The following is a 19,913-nucleotide window of genomic DNA, read 5'->3' on the forward strand; positions in this document are numbered from 1 at the left end:
ATGTCAAGTAGCTTCAAAGCATACAGGAGCTATGATCTCTGCAGCATCTCCAAATACTCCTGTCTTTAGAAGTGATTGACGTTTTAAGAAGATAATCAATCAAAATGATGTCCTCGCAGCACCAAACGAAGATGAAAACAAAGTGAATGAAGCCTCTTGAAATGTTGAAACAACTTCAGAGCAAAACATGAAAAAAAACTGAAGCTGGTAAAAGGATGCGACGTCCAGTAAGGAGTATGCGTTGACCACAGCGTTTAATAGAAGAGATGTGTTGATGAATGACTTGATTTGGCTTTTAGTTTTTGTTTATTTAGTACATTTATTGCTTTGTTTTTATTTCGAAAGTCCTGATGTTTTCCTGTAGTAAGTTCTCGGTGCCAAATCAGCATTGCGATGTTATTGAAGTTCAATATTACTATCAGTCGTCCACCTAGAACTACAAAGACCTTTCAAGTCTATTCTTAGGAGCATTGCCAATCACTGCCATCTTGTATTTTTCAAATACATCTATTTATTGCTTTATTATCTTTGAGCACAAACAAACAGTACAACCCAGATAGAACTTTAGGGTAGCACATTTCAATTATGTTGAACAACAATAGCATACATCAAGACATCCGTGCCCAATCAGCAATATACAGTAATAAGTTACAAAGAAAAAGTTTCAATATCCATGGATTGTAGAACCTGAAAGTCACGGGCCCCAGTCTGGTGATGTTTGGGGGCACATTCTCTCTATTTGAGATTTCTTATTCATCCGTATAGCAGTAGTTCATTCCTCGTGACCAAGCGGATATCCGGGGAGAGTGCAGTATCTCCAGCATCTGGCTATGCCTCTTTTGGCTACCAGATATTTGATTCTGGCTTGCAGTCTTTGGTATCTAGTACTAGCCCAGCCCTCCATTATCCCTGGTAGGGCCAACTACTTCATGGTCTGTATGGGCTGTGCGAGTCGATTGTGAATTGTGTCCCAGAAAGTGGTTATGACTTGGCATGCCAATATGACATGGAAGAAAGGCTCGTCTACATCTCAACAGTTCCAGCAGCTCGATGACTCAGCCACCCCACTTTCCGGTCCAAGCTGTAGTGTGTGCAGTGTAAATAATTAAACCGTATGAATCTAAGGGTGGCTGGAATAGTCAGTAGCCACTAGGCCAATTTAGCTTCTCTTCAATTGTCGTTATCCTGTTCCCAACATTGTCTTCCCACCTCCTGCATAGTGTGTGTAGGGGGTCAGGGATGCTGAGCTGCAGGGATCTGGAGAGACAGGAAATGACTTCGGCCCTGTGGGCCCATTGTCAGCTTACCCTCCATGGAATTTTAATCTGGTACTGCCCTTACGGCAGGAATTCTCATACCTGCAGGTACTTATAGAGCTGAGAGTTGTGAAGCTCAAACTCAGCCTTAAGATGATCAAAAGACAATATGTGGTTATAATCCCACAAGTCAATAATGTTGAGATTCCAATCCGGTCCCACCTGCGAAAGCACGCCAACTGAATTGCATGTTTTAGCCAGACCCAGTGCACAGCGGGGTTTGAGCAGTCGGCCTCTTCAACCAATAGAATTGGGATAAGGCACAAAATGGGATCCTAGAAACCTGGGGGAGCTCCCACAGAGCAGGCTATGTTCAAGGATTGACAACTCTAAGTGCCATGCGAAGTCGTGGGGTGCAATTGCGTATTTGTTTCAAATATTTGTAGTGAACATTTCTATTAACCCCTTCCATGCTGATGACAGAACGGTTCCGTCATCAGCATCGGTTGAGCTGTGCTGATGACGGAACCGTTCCGTCATGACGCCGCCCGCGCAAGGCGGAGTCAGCACAGGCGAAAAATACGCCCCGCACGCAAGGGGTTAAGGACAGGAAACGTTTTTCTTTTGAAATGGAGCACGTATATATTTTTTTTGTCACCACCATTGAAATGTGTGAGTGAGGACCCAACAAGTGCTTGTTTCTTAACCTTTCCTAGGAAATTAGCAGCAGCCTCCACCTAAAAACTATACCGATAGCGTAAAGCAGTCTGAGAATATTTTCTTTGGTAATATCATCTTTACCAAGCTGTTGGTCACTTTTCCTTTTTCTTTTTTCCATTAACTTTTTTTTTTTAATTTTACACAAATATTAACCCCATAAGAGTTTCTTCCTATTACATAGTAGCCAGTGCAAGTACATGCAACAAAAGAAAACATCTTACAAAGTGTAATATTAATGCAGTGGTCACCATTACCCTTTCAATATTACAAAATTAAATGAGTATCTAGAGTAGTAAAAAAATGGTGATCAAAGTGCTTTATTCGTAATCTCCTTTTTTTAAAAACTTGGCCTATTTTTTTTTATTTATGTATCATTGTGCCATGTCTGATAGGGTTCAACATGTAAAGGCGTTATGCGAGTTCAATATGGATAACCACGTTTCTTACCTTCTTGTTATAGAATCCTGGTTTCATAATGACACTGGCCCTGCTATCTTGATTGTATTCTAAAGATATTACATATTGTACCTAAATTAGCAACTATGCACAGGTACAATAGTTGTATTTACTTTCAGGTCCCTGTTACAGTTTTCATTGGCTGGAGATGTCAGCCACCATGACCTCCCCAAATGTCTGCTCGTTTCTGCTGCATCTCATTTTCTTCTTTATACAGTTTCCTGGGTTTTGTGAAGGACTGGAGTTTTCTTTTACAAATGGGCAGTCAACTCTTACAAGGTGGCATTGTTTGGATTTTGCACTGAGAATTTAAATTATTGTGATAATTGTAAATATTATTCAAACTAACCGGCGCCCATTCGGCTTCTGCTTGGTTACCACACTCCAGGAGTGGCCCGTGCAGATAAAATCGGTGGGAGGGGTGAGGGCGAGGAGGAACTTGACAGATGACTACGAGGGACAATTAAATAATTCATTTTTTTTCGGCGTCTGTCGAGTCCCCCCCCCCCACCGCTCTTACCTGCACGGGCCGCTCCTGCTACACCCCAAGGTAGAGCTACTTTAGTTGAGATACTGTTCGGAGCACACATGCCACTTCTATGGTTCTGTGGGGAAGGTTGATTACAAACACATCATTAGCCTGATGTGACACTGGGAGAGATCAGTTCCCCCCAGTGTTCTCACACAGCACCCACACACTCTATTGAGATGCTAAGTATTACAATTACACTATTTTCATAATTAATTCAATCAAGTAGGATTTATATAGCGCGGCTAATCACCTGTGAGAGTATCCAGGCGTTGAGGGTCTTGCTGCTTCAAGTGGGATTAGTCGGACAGCCAGGTCTTGAGTGCCTTCCAGAACTCTAGGAGAGAGGTGATGGTCCAGAAGTGCAGTGGGAGTTCCTTGCAGGATTTAGCTGGAAGGTAGGAGAAGGAGTATCTTTTACCGTTGCTGCGGCAGATGTGGGGAGTGTGCGCGAAGAAGGCAGAGTGCAGGTGCCTGGAGGGTTGGTGGAAGTTCCGGCTGTGGTTGATGAAGGCTGGTCCTTGGTTTGTGCAGGGTTTTGAAGGTGTGGATCAGTAACATAACATAACATGTATATTTGTAAAGCGCACATTCACCCATAGGTATCTTGGTGATGAATAACAGATGTTTATCGTAACCCATCTCAATGGAACTCATTTTATCTTCCTCACAAGGATGAAAGGCTGAGTAGATCTGCCAGGATTTGACCCTGCGACCATGAGGTCAGACACAGGCCCCTACAGTTGATGCATTAGTCCACTAAGCCATCAGACTCGGCAACCTGAATTTGTTTTCTTAAGGTGAGGGGTGATGTGGGTCCTTTGGGGAGGTCGAGGATGAGTCTGGCCGCAGCGTTTTGTATGGGTTTCAGTCTCTTCAGGAGGTGAGCTGTGATTCCTGCGTAGAGTGCATTGCCGTAGTCCAGGGAGCCGGTGACTAGTTCTTAAGTGACGTGTATCTGGTGTTGATGGGAAGCCAATTAAAGATTTTCTGGGGCATGCGAAGAGTGAGGAAGCAGGCAGAAGAGACTGCCGTGATCTGGGTTTTCATGGTAAGGTTGCTGTTCAGTAAAATGAGCGGTAGGAGAACTGTCTGTTGATGTGGGATGAGGGTCCTAGTTCAGGGGCCACCAGGCGTCGTTCCACGGGGAGGTGTTGGCGAAGATCAGCACTTCCATTTTGTCTGTGTTGAGTTTCAAGCAGTTGTTTTTCATCCAGTCGGAGATGCCTTCATGCACCTGTGGAAGTTAGTTCTCATAGCGAAGGGGTCTTCTGAGAGTGAGAGGATGAGCTGGGTGGCGTCTGCGTAGGATATGATGTTCAGTCCTGGACTCTGATGAGGTTGGCCAGGGGGTAGGAGTCCAGAAGATGGTTGTTCTTTAGGTGTTCTGTGAGTTGGCTGTTGATGGCTTTTTTGAGGACTTCAGAATGGAAGGGGCGCAGAGAGATGGGGTGGTAGTTTTTGAGTTTGTTGAGGTCAACGGATGGTTTCTTGAAAGGGTTTGAAGTTCTGCTTGTTTCCATTCTTCGGCAAAGGTAAGCGTTGTGATGGAGAAGTTGAAGAGGGTGGTTAGATTGCTGCTGATTGCCTTGCTCCTGAGGTTGAAGATGTGGTGGGGCAGGCATCTATGTGGGCTCCTGAGTGTCCTGAGCTCATGATGGCTGTGGTGGTCTGTGTGGTAAGCTGGCCCCAGGCTGTGAGTTGGTGGTTGTGGATTGCTTTTCTAGGAGCGAGGTGGCCGACTAGGTCGGAGGGGGTGTCCTGGGGTTCAAAGTTCTTGTAGATGGTGGAGGTCTTGGTGTGAAGAAGACCAACAGGGTGTTTCAAAGTTCCTGGGAAGGGATGATGATGATTTCGGTGGCTGAGGGGTTGGAGACCTCTCTGGGGATGTTGAAGAATTCTTTGCTGTGGTTGGAGCTGGCTTCGATGCAGTCCTCAAGGGCATTTTTTTCTTTTTTTCCTTCAGGAGTTGGTGGTAGTGGTTGAGGGCTGCCATGAAAGTGGCTCTGTCTGTGGATTCCTTGCTGGCGGGCCATTTTCGCTCTAAGTTCCTGGGTCTACAATCTGCCCTGTTTAGTGGATCTTTTGTATATGCTGGACTTAATTGAAGCAACTCTGTTGGCGCAGTCAGTGATCCATGTGGTGAAGTTCTTAACATCCTATTCCATGTTGGACGAGGTGGTGAGGGTGTCAGACCACTGGCTTTCTGATAACTTTGCTCCAGCTGTGTGACTCGGTGGCAGTGCTGAGGGTTCTGCTGTTCGAGGCAGCAAGGGGGGAACTGGCTCATGGATCTGCTCAATGGGGTTGTGCTGCAGTCTCCATTAAGTAGGTCCTGGGAGGAGGGAGGGATGCGGTGCTGGTTGGCAGTGGGCGGGGCTGGCGGTAAGTAGGAAACAAAGAGAGAGAAGTGGCGAAAACGGCCGTTAACGGATCTGGCAGTGAAAAACAAGTAGAGATATAAGAGAAAAATTGAATTTATTAACGACTAACAAGGTTAATACAATGACTAACGAGCTAATACAATGAGGCAAATACAGTTAAAACTAAGAAGACAGTTACTTTAAAGTCTAACAAGGCACGTACAAGAAGGCAAATACAATAAAGACTAACTAGATCAATACAGTAAGGCTAACTAAGGCACCAACAAGGAGAAGCAAGACAAAAGACAGTGGAGTAAGGCAGAAGCAGGAGACCTTGATCTTAACTCAGGCAAGCCATCCCTGCCCTCATACTTACCATGGAAACTGCAACTTAATATCTTGATGACACAGAGCATCTTCTGCAGTTATCAGTGGTTGGCTTTTAACCACTGAGTGGGCGACTCCGTTTTTGAACTTTGAGAGGATGTTGATAAAAGAGTGAAATGTTCCCTGTAAGTAAGTGCTTGTAGGCAATTCAGTTTTGAAAACAAGATAAATTTGGGGCATAAATATGCCTGCTACAGAAAAACTGTGCAACCTGCGAGAAACATAGTGCTTCACTGAAGCCATTTTTGGATGCTTGTCAACAAAAACCGCGCCAAAACCATGATGAAGGGAGTTCCCATACCTCATGTTTTTTTATGAATGCGAATTTGGATCCTTAGCTTTATTCCTAACTGATTTGCGTCCAGTTTCATTTCCCTCTGGCATATGCCGGAGACCATCCTTCAGTTCCCTCTGCTTAGTCTGGTGCTCCTACAAGTCCCACTGACTGCTGTGGGTTTCTTTCTGAACTCAAAGTATGAGGGGGAAGGTTTAGGATTAGTTCTTCTAAATAGTGAGCTTCATTATTTGTGTCAAGCAAGTAATTCACACCTGGATATAGTTAAATGTACTTATCAGCGAAATCAGTTCTAAAATCCCGGCCATGGGTTTTATAACTCCCTGTCCCAAAACAGAACAGCTGTGCTTAGAGGGTGGCATAGCTCCTGGATATAGTCATGTTTTCATCCATCCATGATCAATCCAACAGTTGTGGTTCAGAAGAGTAACAAGACTACAGTAATAAAAGCACTACATAAGAGTATCGCTATTTGTACATGGACATAACATGCTATGTGCATGTAAAATAAAACAATATTGGTCTTCTAAATCACATAGGGATAACACTTTTGGCTAAAGGGGAGTACTGATAAACAAAGATCAAAAAAATAGATCGATCGATCTGAAATCAAGAAGAATCTAATGGACCTTAATGTGTTGTGTCTGATGATTACTGGAGTGTTGTGCTCGGGACTAATGTACATTGTTTATACTGGGTTTTCCCAGTCACTGTGGGAGCATTGGTGGCCGCTCTCCCCCTTTGAGCAGCAAATGATTGGAAATACGTTTTACTAGGTTGCGAACCCTGAACGTCCGCCTCCCACCATTCCGATCCGAAGCCACCGACATCATCTGTGACGTCCCCTAGGGCTCATCCCTCAGCCCGACGCTGTTCAACATCTACATGGCCCCCCTCGCACAAGTGGCCCGCCAGCACGACCTCAACATCATCTCCTATGCCGACGACACCCAGCTCATCCTCTCTCTCACCAAGGACCTTCACACCGCCAAAACCAACCTCCACGAGGGAATGAAGGCTGTCGCCGACTGGATGAGAAGCAGCCGTCTGAAGCTGAACTCGGACAAGACGGAGGTACTTATCCTCAGACCCACCCCCTCAGCCTGGGACGAGTCCTGGTGGCCAACCACACTGGGAACAGCACCAACACCCACCGACCATTCCCGCAACCTAGGATTCATCCTTGACTCCTCCCTCTCTATTGTTAAGCAGGTCAGCGCCGTCTCCTCCTCCTCCTGCTACAACACCCTCCGCATGCTCTGCAGGATCTACAAGTGGATCCCGACCGAAACAAGAAGAACAGTGACACAGACCGTCGTCAGCAGCAGACTGGACTACGGCAACGCACTCTACGCAGGAATCCCAGCCAAACACCTAGGACGACTACAATGCATCCAAAACGCCTCTGCCCGACTGATCGTCAACGTCCCACTCCGCAGCCACATCACCCCCACCTGAGAGGCCTACACTGGTTCCCTGTCGACAAGAGGATCACCTTCAAGCTCCTCACCCACACACACAAAGCACTCCACAACGCCAGACCAGCCTACCTTAACAGCAGACTCAGCTTCCACACCCCCACCCGTCAGCTCCGCTCTGCCAGCCTCGCCCTCGCCGCTGTCCCCCGCATCCAACGAACAATCTCCAGCGGCAGACCCTTCTCCTACCTCTCCTACCTCGCCGCCAAGACCTGGAACACCCTCCCTACCCACATACGGCAGACCCAAGACCTACTCGCCTTCAGAAGACTTCTCAAGACCTGGCTCTTCGAGCAGTAACAGCACCCCCTCTCCTCAGCGCCTTGAGACACTCACGGGTAAGTAGTGCGCTCTACAAGTACACTTATTAGGTTTGCGCAAGTGGCCCAGCTTCACTTTTTTGTATGTAGTATGTGTCTGTGTATATATATATATATATATATATATATATATATATATATATATATATATATATATATATGTAAAGAACGCTGTCGCAAGCCTCCAAATGCTGGAAAGACGAAAACGGACCCAATCAACCCAAGGTGTTTATTTAACATGACGCTGGCAGTAGAAGCCATCAGTTTTAAAGTGCAAGTGTTAACATCACGTGACCATTGGGCCAATAGATAGACATTGAAGAAATTCGACATTCCATTGAAACGTAAAATGCTTTGTAGTCAACTACTACATAATTTAAGACGGGCATGTCCTAGAATATAGACAACTGAGCAAAACACGCAATGGTGCAAATTAAGCATGTGTAAAATCTGCAAATTGCAGGAATCCTAATAATCTGGCCACTGGACATGGAAAACATTTCAACATTGCATTTAATCGTAAAATGCATAGTGATGAACCGTTGATAGTATTTTAAGAATGTCATGGCATTAAGTCTAGACAACTGTGCAAAATAATCAATAGTGCAAATTAAAAATGTGCAAAATGGATAATTTTACAATAATCCCTTTAGTGGGGTAACGAGTGCAAATGGTCTGTAGTACCTTGGTAAAGTCACAAACTTGCAACGTGCATAGTTGAGACCTTGTCCCGAAACAGATAACAAGAAATATTGCTTCTAAGAAATCTGTGCAATTTACAGACTGAAATGCCAAGCAATACTACCCAAGGCAGTTTATCAGCTTATCTCATTGCAAGGAATGTAATGGAAAGTTCCATAGCCATGTCTATGAACTAAATGAAATAAATAATAACAAGAGACCCCCAACTGCAGCCGTGTTAGCTCTATCTCACCATCCCCCCGAATATTCTGCAAACATAAAAAGTACAGCTTAATTACATAAGGGTCATATAATTACCGAATTCTCCTGAAGTTGGCATATCTCTGACCATACTTCAACCCATGAGTATTGCACTTATGAAAAAGAATTAAAATCAACCAATTTGATTACAATATTCATTCAAATTTCATAAAACATGCAGTTAAAACAAACCTCTGAAAGCACTAATTAATATCTATTACGTCATAAATATGTAAAACGTGACCCATGGACTAAATCCCATGTGTGACTGCTAGAGGAACTCAACTGTACTGTTTGATGATCTCAGAAACAGATTCAAGGGGTTTCAATGCTTAATAAAACTAGATACAAAATAGTAATGTATGTATAATACTTGTGCATGGTGTCCCCAAGAGTACCCCACTGGTGCCTCTCAGGTACGATCTGGGCAGAAAAGCGGTTGCCGATTTGGTTAGGCTTCATCCGATTTTGTATTGGCGAAGACTCTGGATTACGCCTGAGCTTTCTCACTATGCTGAGGGTTTCCTAGATATCATCAAAAGGGATGTGTTCCACAAAATCGGATGGCTTAAAATTCTTAGTCTAACCCTGAGTGAACTTGGTCTCCAGGCACTTTGGGAAGACCCAGTGGGAACCCCCTTTCCAACAAAAAGAATCATAAAAGAAATCTACTGGGAGAAGGTAGCCGGTCGGACTTGGAGTAGTTCTAGTGCAGCAAGCTATAACCTTGCCTCGAACCGTACTGGGATGCTATAACTAGACCAGGTGACAGAAAGCTCCTCTTCCAACTAAGAGCAGGTGCACTCCCACTTAGATCACTGACAGGAAGGTGGGGAGGCGGATTACATGATAGCTGCCCTGCTTGTGGTGCTACTAAAGAAACAGTTGGACATTTTCTATTTTCCTGTACAGCCTACTCTGACCCAAGACGTATTTGGCTAATACCAACGTGTAAAAATCTGGGTACCACCAGTAGTACTGTTGCTTTACGTATCATATGCACAAGCACTTTAATGCCTTTAGCGATAGCTATTGCTAAGTATCTTGGATGGGCGTGGTCTATTAGACAGAGACTGTTAGCCACTTGATTGTTTTTCTTCTTGTTAGTCGGTCTGCATTTTATACTGTCATTTTATCTAAAAGTTTTTACTCCAATAAATTTTAATCTTGTACCTTTACAAAATTTTATGCATAGAATTTTACATTGTAATTGTATCTAAATTTTAATCTACTATCAAGTCTTAATTTTAAATGAAAGTCTTATTTTTTACCAGTATTGATTGTTAATCTGATTTTTATATTGTTCTATGTACTTGCTTTAATGAGTGAACCTCGAAGAAAGCATTATTTGACTTTGACTTGTGCATGGAGCCCTATCGGCCTCTATATCTAATCTGCCCTACATGGTCACGGTCTAGTAATGTAAAATCAAAAAAAGAGGAGTGAGGTGAAGACAGATAAAAAAAACGAAGTGTTAAAATACAGCAAATTTGATCATCTCACGTATGAAAAGGTTGCATAATACAAAGATAAACAATTATTGTAAAACACAGTGCTATAGCTGGAAACAAAATGACAAAGTTCTGGGTGGAATTAAAGGCAGGTAAAGAGATCCTTACTCGAATCAAGTCCGTTTGGAGTGTTAGTATCCAACTCGAGGATGTACCTGGTCTCAGGTTGTCTTAACAGGTCCCCTCCGCGGCGCAGTTGTAGGACCATGTCCACCGCAAAATAGCTCTAAAAATCTAGACCACTCCCATGGTTCTCTTCGAAATGCCTAGCAACTGGGTAAGCTGCATCGTTATTACTGATGGCCCGCATGTGCTGGAGTATACGTTTGTGGACCTTTGTAGGCCACATGTACACTCCAGCACATACACGGCGTAATCAGTTTTGCACGTCAGTTTCTTAGAGATAGTAACAGGGACATCACTGAGTAGGATATTGTATGTGGTTTTGTTTCTGCCCAGTTTGCAGGCTTTGCAAGATGCACATTTTATAAAGCCCTTGGTAGTTTGTAAGCAGGAGTTGTTATTACTGATTTCTAGACCGCTCTTGACAAGCATATTGTTCATAGAACGAGTCCTGCGAAAAAGTTATCTCAGGGGATTTGGGTAGAATGTCGGCAATCACTGAATCACTTTGGACAACCGGCCAATTTTTTTTGAAAATCATACCCAATTTGTTGTGTTGCCGACTGTACGTGGTGATTAATCTGGATGGTTCTGCAATGGCTCTAGGCATAATAGGCAGAATATCAGGTTCAGTGCTTCACCCCAATAAATATAAAATATATATATAGAGAGAGAGAGATTCATCCTTCAGGTGTCTCCTAATACTAGCATTCTCGCATCACAGGCTTTCCGTTAATTAAGCTACCTCTAGTGCCTTTTAAAGCCGTTCAGCAGGGAAAAACTAATATTGAATCAAGTTAATGTAATATTTCATTTTGAATATGAAATTGTATCTCCCTGCTAATGTGCCCGGAGATGCTTTGTATTCCTCTTGGTCTCTGTCACTCTCACGCTTGGTACTTGAGTTGAATTTAAATATGTCTCTGATGGATTTTGGATTGAACATCTTTTGTCAGAATCACTTACTATAGTGAAAGCATGTCAATGCTTCTCTCCATCTTGACACACTAGCCCCAATGATTTGAGTGAGTTTAGAAACCCTTTCTGCTGGTTTATAATTACATAAGCAACTGTGGAAAACCTTAGTTAACAGTATCAATGGTTTAAAACAGGAAATCAGTACTAGCCATTCCAGCAAAAGTTAGTGCTAACTCTACAGCATAAGTGTGAAAACATATATACAAAAAATCACTTGTATAAGTTATTTCCCATTTTGAAATGAAACCCTTTAAGTCGAGGAGCGAGTACCCCATCAGGGTGTTTCCCATATATGTAGCATGGTTAGAATCGAATTTCGTAACGTTGCTCTGAAACTGTATGCACTGCAAAAATACAGAAACGAACACTTGTATTACTTTCACATCAGAGGTGCTTATTTTCACTGTTCTTTACTCCTTGAAGGTTGGAGCCTGGCAGAGAACACATTTTGCCCATAGACTATTACTTCCCGCCACAGAAGACTTGCCTCATTTGCGGAGACGAAGCTTCAGGCTGCCATTATGGAGCACTGACTTGCGGAAGTTGCAAAGTCTTTTTCAAGAGAGCAGCTGAAGGTAAGAGCAGCATATTTATTTATTTATAGTCATTATAAGTGCTTGAGAGCCACTGAAGGAACATTTGTGTTTATAATGGCTGTTTTATAGGGAACATAGAATCTATTGCGGATGGTTTGTAACCATTAATGGTCTGGAATTGTGATAGAATGGTCAGGGCAATAAGAGCATGAACTATTATTACGATGTTTCCTGTAGCGGGGCGTAGTCACATCAGCGACCAAGATGGCCACCTGGATGTGAAGTTCCGGCAGCTCATATCGGCCGGATTTCATACCTCTGCCGACATTGTAGACTATCCATGCTGCTGCACTACCATTACTGACGGAACCGGCCCTGGTCGAGGGGGCTGGATGAGACACAGCCACCCCAACAACGACAGGTATGCACCGGACCAGTATGGCCCAGAAAAGACGCCAAGGCCTGAGGTAACCGGGGCTGTGAGTGAACCTAAGTTAGGCTCTCGAGCATCGCTGGGCCGCCGTATGACTCCTCAAACATTCAGATATAGGCGAGCCACTGTACCGAGACAGCCCACTGCATGGAGAGTTGACAAGACACGCGACTTGCGCACTTCTGACCCCGATAACAATGGAGGCCTAAGGTTTGCCAACAGGACGGCGTCATGACCGACATGCGGGGCCGGAGTGCTCAAGAGAGGAACTAACTGGCTAGCTGCACGGCGCAAACACTGCTCTGGCTTCTGGCGAGGTAACTCTGCGGCTCAGCAACCACCTGAAGGTGCAATGCTGCATGACTGCGGGTGAGCCCGGGGACCAGTCACAATTGAACTTTTGCAACAGAGGAAGATGCAGCCACATCGGAGAGGGCAGAGAAGGTCTACCTGAGTGCTTTTAAGTACCCCAGTTTTGCCTAAACTTGTGTACGCTCTGCCTGCATAACTGCCATTTTGGGGGGGGGGGGGCCTGGGCAGGAGGTGGGGAGACCACAGCAAGGTCAACCCATTTGGGCTCGTTATACTCTGAGACTAAGAGACCACCCTCCCATGTCTACTTAACACACAGTGCGTGAGTGCTTCTGCACTGAGGGGCTCGAAACCTACCTGCCACTGCTGGATGACTATCTGTGCTGGTTGCTGCCTCCGGGCCACCATCATACCTCTGCGACACACCAATAGCTCGGGATAAGGAGCATACCACCCATCCTCCATACCTGGAAACGGATTGAAGAGATACTGAGGTTATTTGGTTCCCGGCCTCCCCCTGCACCCTTGGGACCCTATTGAGAGAGGAGACCCCAAAGAATGCAAGCTCCTTTTTGAACAATCCAATGTTCTGAGACACCAAACCTTGTTCTAAAACACTCAAGATGGCGCAACTGGAGACAACATACCTGGCTCCTCGGACAACACCGTGGCCATCATGGCCGAACTTCACGCAAGAATCCTGGCGATTGATGCCTGCTTAGATACCCTCGCTAGAAGATTAGACCATGTAGGCGAAAGACTAGATAAACATAACACCAGACTGGATAGGGCTGAGGTGTGCATCTCGGAATTGGAAGATAGTAGCCTGGTGCATCTATGAGTTGAACTCAATGAAAAGTCTTGTATCTTCAATACCTTTCGGAGAGCACAGCATGGGAAGAAGTCTTCCCACCGCAAAACCCGGGAACATTCTCCGTCTGCAGCACAATTCCATGACTTTGGAATGCAAATGTTATTCCTCGCCGCATAGAGTGTGGATGTATATTGATTATTGGTTCCTCTCCACAAATGTTGCATTGTGTTTAGTAGACGTGGGTCACCGCCCTTGCTCACTGTCTGATCACTCTCCAATTCAGATGGTACTGAGGATTCCTTATGAGGGAGGTTTGGAGTGACAGAGGCGTTTTCTAGGTGCTGCTCTCCACGATGACCCTTTCTTCACAAAACGTAATATTCAATACAGGGTCTCTAGCCTCGCAGGCCTCCCTATGGGAGGCATTCAAAGCATATGTTCGTAGGGTGTTCATCTCAAAGCGCACTGGAGTGTTCCACCATATCCTTGCTCATCTCGCCCGCATTGAATTCGATTTGCTCTATATTGATTGGGAGGACAACCGGCACCACAGCGGGCTTCAAATGCACTGTCACACCGTCGCGAGTTCTGGGAGTTGGCAGACAGAGACACAGACTACATGTGGAAATAATCCCAGCCTGTAACTACGGGGAGGGAGGTCACTGGGGTTGCACCTTGACACGGCTACTGCGTACTAATAGACATAAAGGGTATATTGTTGAGCAACAAACAGAGGAGGGGGAAGTCGAGTGACGACCAATGAGACCGTTACTAGAGCACTGCTGCAATACTGCACGTGTTTATATTCCTCCCGGACCATGGCCAATGCCACCAGACTAACTGAATGTCTAGCTGAGGTAGCGATGGTCTGGATCTCGGATGGACAAAGAAAGTTCCTCAGCGAGCCCATCTCTAGTGTCCTAGTTGGATCTAAAGCTCCAGGGCAGGATGGGCTCATGGGGTCATTTTATAAGGCACATAAACACTTGCTTACCCCAACTGACTCCTGACAATTGTTCCTTCAGACTATGTTACGGCTTTCAGGAAGTCACATTGTCTGCTGCAATAGCTTCCTATGCCAAGATTGGCTAGTTGTTTTTCTCTGTAAACGTTAATGTAAAGGCCAGTATGCCCTATATAAATTGTTCTCCTCAAGTATCCGTTTTCAACACCACCACTGAGATTAAAGTTTTTGTAACGGGTATGAAGGAAGTGTTTAAATTGGTGGGCCATCCATTCGTACCAATGCATACACCTGACCTTCAGCATTTTGATGCAACATAGGTCTTATATTGGTTATTATATCATCCAGAAGAGTTAGCGAGATAAAAGGTGTGTGGTTTTATGGACCTTCCATTCCTTGTATTACCTTATGTGATTTTCATGCATATCAAGCAAGTTTTCTTTAATCTTATTCCTTGACTATTTTCTCCAGTGAAAAGATCTCTTCACACCAATGAAGGCTACTTTGATATAATTTCCCTACGAGAGTAGAAAAAGCTGATATTTACTGGTTAACTATATTGTTACTTTCAAAGTGTTGGAAAGTTATAAACTTTCTATAGCCAGATGAGTAGCCCCATGATTTAAAAAAAATGTTAAATAAGATATTTGTAAAATATGGAACGGACCTTGGGGAAGAGAGGCCAGCAAAGGCAGCATGCATGGTGGAGCAGTTACATATTTGTTGAAGACAAGCATATTACATTTGGCTGTAGATTATTGAGGCAAGAGGGAATTGAGGAGGAGGCAATGCTGAGTCGATGTGTTAGCTTCAGAAATATGAATAAAATGTGCTTTGTTGGTTATTCCTCCCCGCATTGGTTATTCAGGGAGGAATAGAGTCAGATGTTCTAGGGTAACTATTTCACATTCTCCAGCACTGGATCTTTCATAAATTCATGTGCTTGAATCATTCTCTGTCATCAGGCTGGGGTTCCGTAGTATTTACAAAGTAGTAATAAAAAGTGTTTTCGATAGCCACAGGCCTAACAACCGTGTTTAATCAGTAGCAAATCTACCTCCTCTGAAACAAAAGTGAAAGTGCTGATCTCTCTACTGCTCCAGAGGCCACCTTAACTCAGATTTCATCACACAAGTCTAAAGGATAGACAGAGTACATAGGGAACATGACTGAGGAGGAGGGAGGGTCACATGTGAATCTATGAAACATACCTGCGCCCGAGAATTGGAGTTACGGGTAACTAGTTTCTTCTCCAGCATGAGATCTTTCATAGATTCACAGGTGTGAACCAAAACAGTAGGCAGTATTATTACCAGATAATGAGTGGAAAACATGCTCATCTATATTGGATCAGGTTATGTAGTACTGCTTGACCCACTGAGGCATCTACCACTGGCTGTAGACCCAGGCTGCAGTGCTTAGCAAACATATGCCTGCTTCTCCGTGTTGCGGTCCACCACATATCAGGTAGCAGTGCTCTAACGTAGAGTCCAGCTGTTGCCAATATGTGTGCTTAATTTGAGGGGTAGTTTCTGGTGCTCGGCACTGGCACTTATTTGTCAACATTGGTGCTTGTTACTGTCTGCTGCAAGGTGACGAAGTGTGGCTAATTTAGAGATGACCACAACAGCAGGTAATTATTAATTCAATATACATTAAAAATGACTATTACCTGCTGCCCAAGCCATTCTTATATCTTTGTGGTCCTGAAATAATCCTAATTATCACACTCGTAGGAGTGTGATGTCAGTAGTTGTGTTGTTGATCTCATTGGCAGCATGGCTGCAGTGGCCTCCTGACGAGAGCCTTGGTTCTTATTTGTTTTACAAATTAAGCACTGGCCGACATACTACTCATGCAGTGCATGGTCATCTGTACCTCTGATAGGACATGATCTTGACAGGTTTGGAAACAAACGAACGTAGAATGACGGGTTCGTTCAGTTGAAACTCTGAAGGAACTTGGGCAGGAACTGTGGATTAGTGCAAAGGTTTACCTTATCCTCTCATGGGGCATGATCTTGATGGGTTTGCAAAGAAACGAACATAGAATGGCAGGTTCCTTCTGTTGAAACTCTGAAGGAACTTGGGCAGGAACTATGGATTAGTGCAAAGGTTTTCCTTATCTTTTGTGAGGCGCTATAAATGTTCTCTGACTTTGAAAGATAGTAGCTCTTCTACCCTTCTCGTAGATGTTTAACCCAGAAGGAATAACTTCTTCCAAGAGAAATGCTTGAGATCTGTCCGATGAGTAGGTTTGGAGGATGTTCTGTTCATACGGTATCAATGGCCGCTGAACCAGGGGAAAGTCTCAGCACTAAGCCTCTGATACAGCAACGCAGCTGGGTGTCCTGCACATCCCTGAGTAAGAAATGGAGGAATATGGAAGTGAGTTCTTCACAAGGTGGAGTCATGTAGGAGTATCTTCATCATCTGTAGACCTACAGTGACAGGATTCCATGCCTGACACGGGGTAAGTGTTGAAGTACTTGAAACTATGATGGATATTAGGATTGGAGAACAAGAGTTACTGGTAAGTAACTTATTTCTTCTTGGGTGTAAGCAGTAGAGGCTAGCTCTCATATCTGTTCTTTTGAGCTTTTTGGACACAGCCTTGTGAGGGATACAGTTCTCATTTTGCTATGGCTGCAACGGATATGGACTTTTTGGCAAGATTGTCTTTTTTATTGTCAAAATAATTGCACAGGTGATGTGGTTGAACTACTTTTTGTTGGTGATCAGACAGAATGAGACTTGCACAATAGCTTTGTTGGTTCTGGGAAGCCTGTGAGTATAGTGTTGTAAGCTTCCATGTGTGGCATGAAAAGGGGCACCACCACTGCATGATCTCTGGTTATTTAAGTCTAGTTGGGAACTGCATGTATGTATGATTCATCCTATCATCCCCCACAAACCTTGCCCATAGAACCATTTCCACTTTTTTTGATGAGATGGAATTTATTTTTTGTTTTTGAATGTGTTCTTGCTTGCAGTGTTTGTTTGAATTGTGTCCATCCTCCGCGGACAGAAGTATGTGGCTGGTGGAAGGAGGTTTCGTGCAAGCTTCAGCACAGATGCATCCACTTGAAGGGGCAGCTGGCCTGGAATCAAACTTCGCCAACACTGAAACGTGAAGGATTATATTGGCGGTTAGATGTGTACACAGAATATGTGTAGTGCACTTTCTCAGAGTGTCGTGGTGAGTAATGTCCGAGAGTAGGTTAGATAAAGATCTGAGAAAATTTAGGACTATAAGAAAGAACATAACAACATACAGACCCTTAAACACAAATATGAGCCAATCTTGCAGTCAGATGATAGAAACTGAGTCTACACTGGCTGCCAGTGAAGGAGAGGGTCAATTTTAAGACCCTGTGCATCACCCACAGAATTCTGCACAATGAGGGCCCTCCCATACTCAGGACATTGGTGACTCAACAACAGTCGAGTCGCCATCTTAGGTCCAACTCTCTTTCCCTCGCCAATGTCCCCAGAATCAGGAAGGCCAGATCAGGCGGTCGCCTGTTCTCCTATAATGCTCCTAGATTGTGGAACACCCTCCCCCTTTCCCTGAGGCAAGAACACAACTACCTCAGGTTTAGGAAACGCCTTAAAACTCTACTGTTCCCCTGAGTTCACCTCCTGACCCTTCCTTCCCTCAGCTCCGTAGTCTTCTCCAGCGCCGGGATGCCCCAGGGTAGCTGCGCGCTTAAGAAAACATAAAATCAAATCAAATCAAATCAAATCAAATCAAACTTGCATGACTACATTGACCTGTAAACGTATTAACCAATTAAAAATACTATAAATATGAATTGATATGTTCAATTCTATTTGTAACCAGCACTGTTAAATACAAGGAAGCTATCAGACGAGAAATGTAGGAAACTACATACAAAAAGAGGAAAAGGTTTTATTTTAGCTAGGATATTTTCTTGTTTAGATCATGGGAAATGGGGATTTTCCTAGCTTTATGGCCCGAGAAATTTAAGATTTTATTAGTACAATGAGGAGAAAATAAGATACAAAGTACCTTGGCGACTACTCCCAGAAGCCTTAATAGCGAAACAGCAGAAATATTTTGAAATCCTTGTTAGCCCATAAAAGAGCCAGGGCCGTCTCCTTATTCAGAATCAGCAACACAAACTCTCAAGAAAATGCGATGAAATATGATGTTTTGACAGGTAAAACCACAAAATCTGTTTGTTAGCCAGTGACAATCGGCAGGACCTCTTTTTTGAGGTGATGGAATGCCACTTGGACAGTAAAATGGCATTATGTGATCACCATAATTGCCACAACCAACGACATCAGATCCCTCCTCGACCGGGGTTGAAAACGAGGCCCTGGACCTTCTTGACCTCTCAGCAGCATTCAACACAATAGCTCACTACACCCACATCAGAAGACTCCGCCATGTCAGCGTCCAGGGAGACGCTCTCAAATGAATCACATTCTTCCTCACAGGATGCACCCAGAGAATGCACCTTCAACCTTTCACATCAAAGCTCAAGAACATTATCTGTGGTCCGCTAAGGCTCCTTTCTCAGTCGCACTCAGTTCAACACCTATAAGACACAACTGGCCGACATCTCCCGAACCTATGGACTCATTTTCATCTCCTATGCAGATAATACTCAATTCATCCCCTCATTCAAGGAAGTCCCACCGCCACAACAAACTTCCACAACACCATGACGAGCGTCACCAACTGGATGAGGACTAACTGCCTGAATCTCAACATGGACAATATGGAAGTGCTGATTTTCTGGAAAAACTCCTCCCGGTGGAACGACACCTGCTGGCCCACCGAACTCGGGCCCATACCTGCTCCTAATGACCACGCTTGCAACCTCAGCATCTTCTTGGACTGCAGACCCACCGTGAAATAGCAGGTCAGTTCATTCTCATCCGCCTTCTTCCACGCCCTCTGCATGCTCCAAAAGATCTTAAGATGGATCCGCATCAGGAAAACGGTCATGCAAGCCCTCATCACCAGCCGCTGGATTACAGAAACACTCTACTCTGGATTCACCACTCAACCCCTCAAGAGGCTCCAGACCCACACAGAAAGCAGCAGCCAGACTCATTCTCAACCTCCCTAAACAGAACTGCATCACCCCCACCTCAGAAACCTCCCCTGATTCCCCGTCCAGAAGAGATGCCAGTTCAAGATGCTGGCCCACACCTACAAAGCCCTCCACAAACAGGGATCAGCATACCTCAACCACCACCTGAACTTCCACCAGCCTGCCAGACAACTACGCTCCTCCTCCCTCACCCTGGCACACATGCCCTGCATTCGCCGAAGCCGCAGCGGAGGTTTTTCCTTCTCTTACCTCGCCTTCAGGTCCTGGAGCGACCACCTCCTGCACCTTCCGACGTCACCCTCACTCCCAGACTTCAGAACGGGACTCAAGAGCTGGCTCTTCAATAAAGACCTGCAAGACCTCAGCGTCTGGATACCCCTGGGGCGATTAGCTGCGCTCTGTAAGTA

At 44.6% G+C, this 19,913-nt stretch overlaps 1 protein-coding gene across 1 annotated transcript in view; it reads left to right on the forward strand.

The window, feature by feature from the left end:
• Positions 1-19,913, forward strand: part of AR (androgen receptor) — a 521,176-nt gene that overhangs the window by 335,180 nt on the left and 166,083 nt on the right. Inside the window, exon 2 of the mRNA XM_086918350.1 lies at positions 11,782-11,933. Coding sequence (XP_086774476.1) covers positions 11,782-11,933 — 152 coding nt within the window. The remainder of the gene's footprint in view (positions 1-11,781; positions 11,934-19,913) is intronic.

This window comes from Lissotriton vulgaris, chromosome 4_1 (assembly GCF_964263255.1).
Source record: "Lissotriton vulgaris chromosome 4_1, aLisVul1.2, whole genome shotgun sequence".
Classification (NCBI taxonomy): domain Eukaryota; kingdom Metazoa; phylum Chordata; class Amphibia; order Caudata; family Salamandridae; genus Lissotriton; species Lissotriton vulgaris.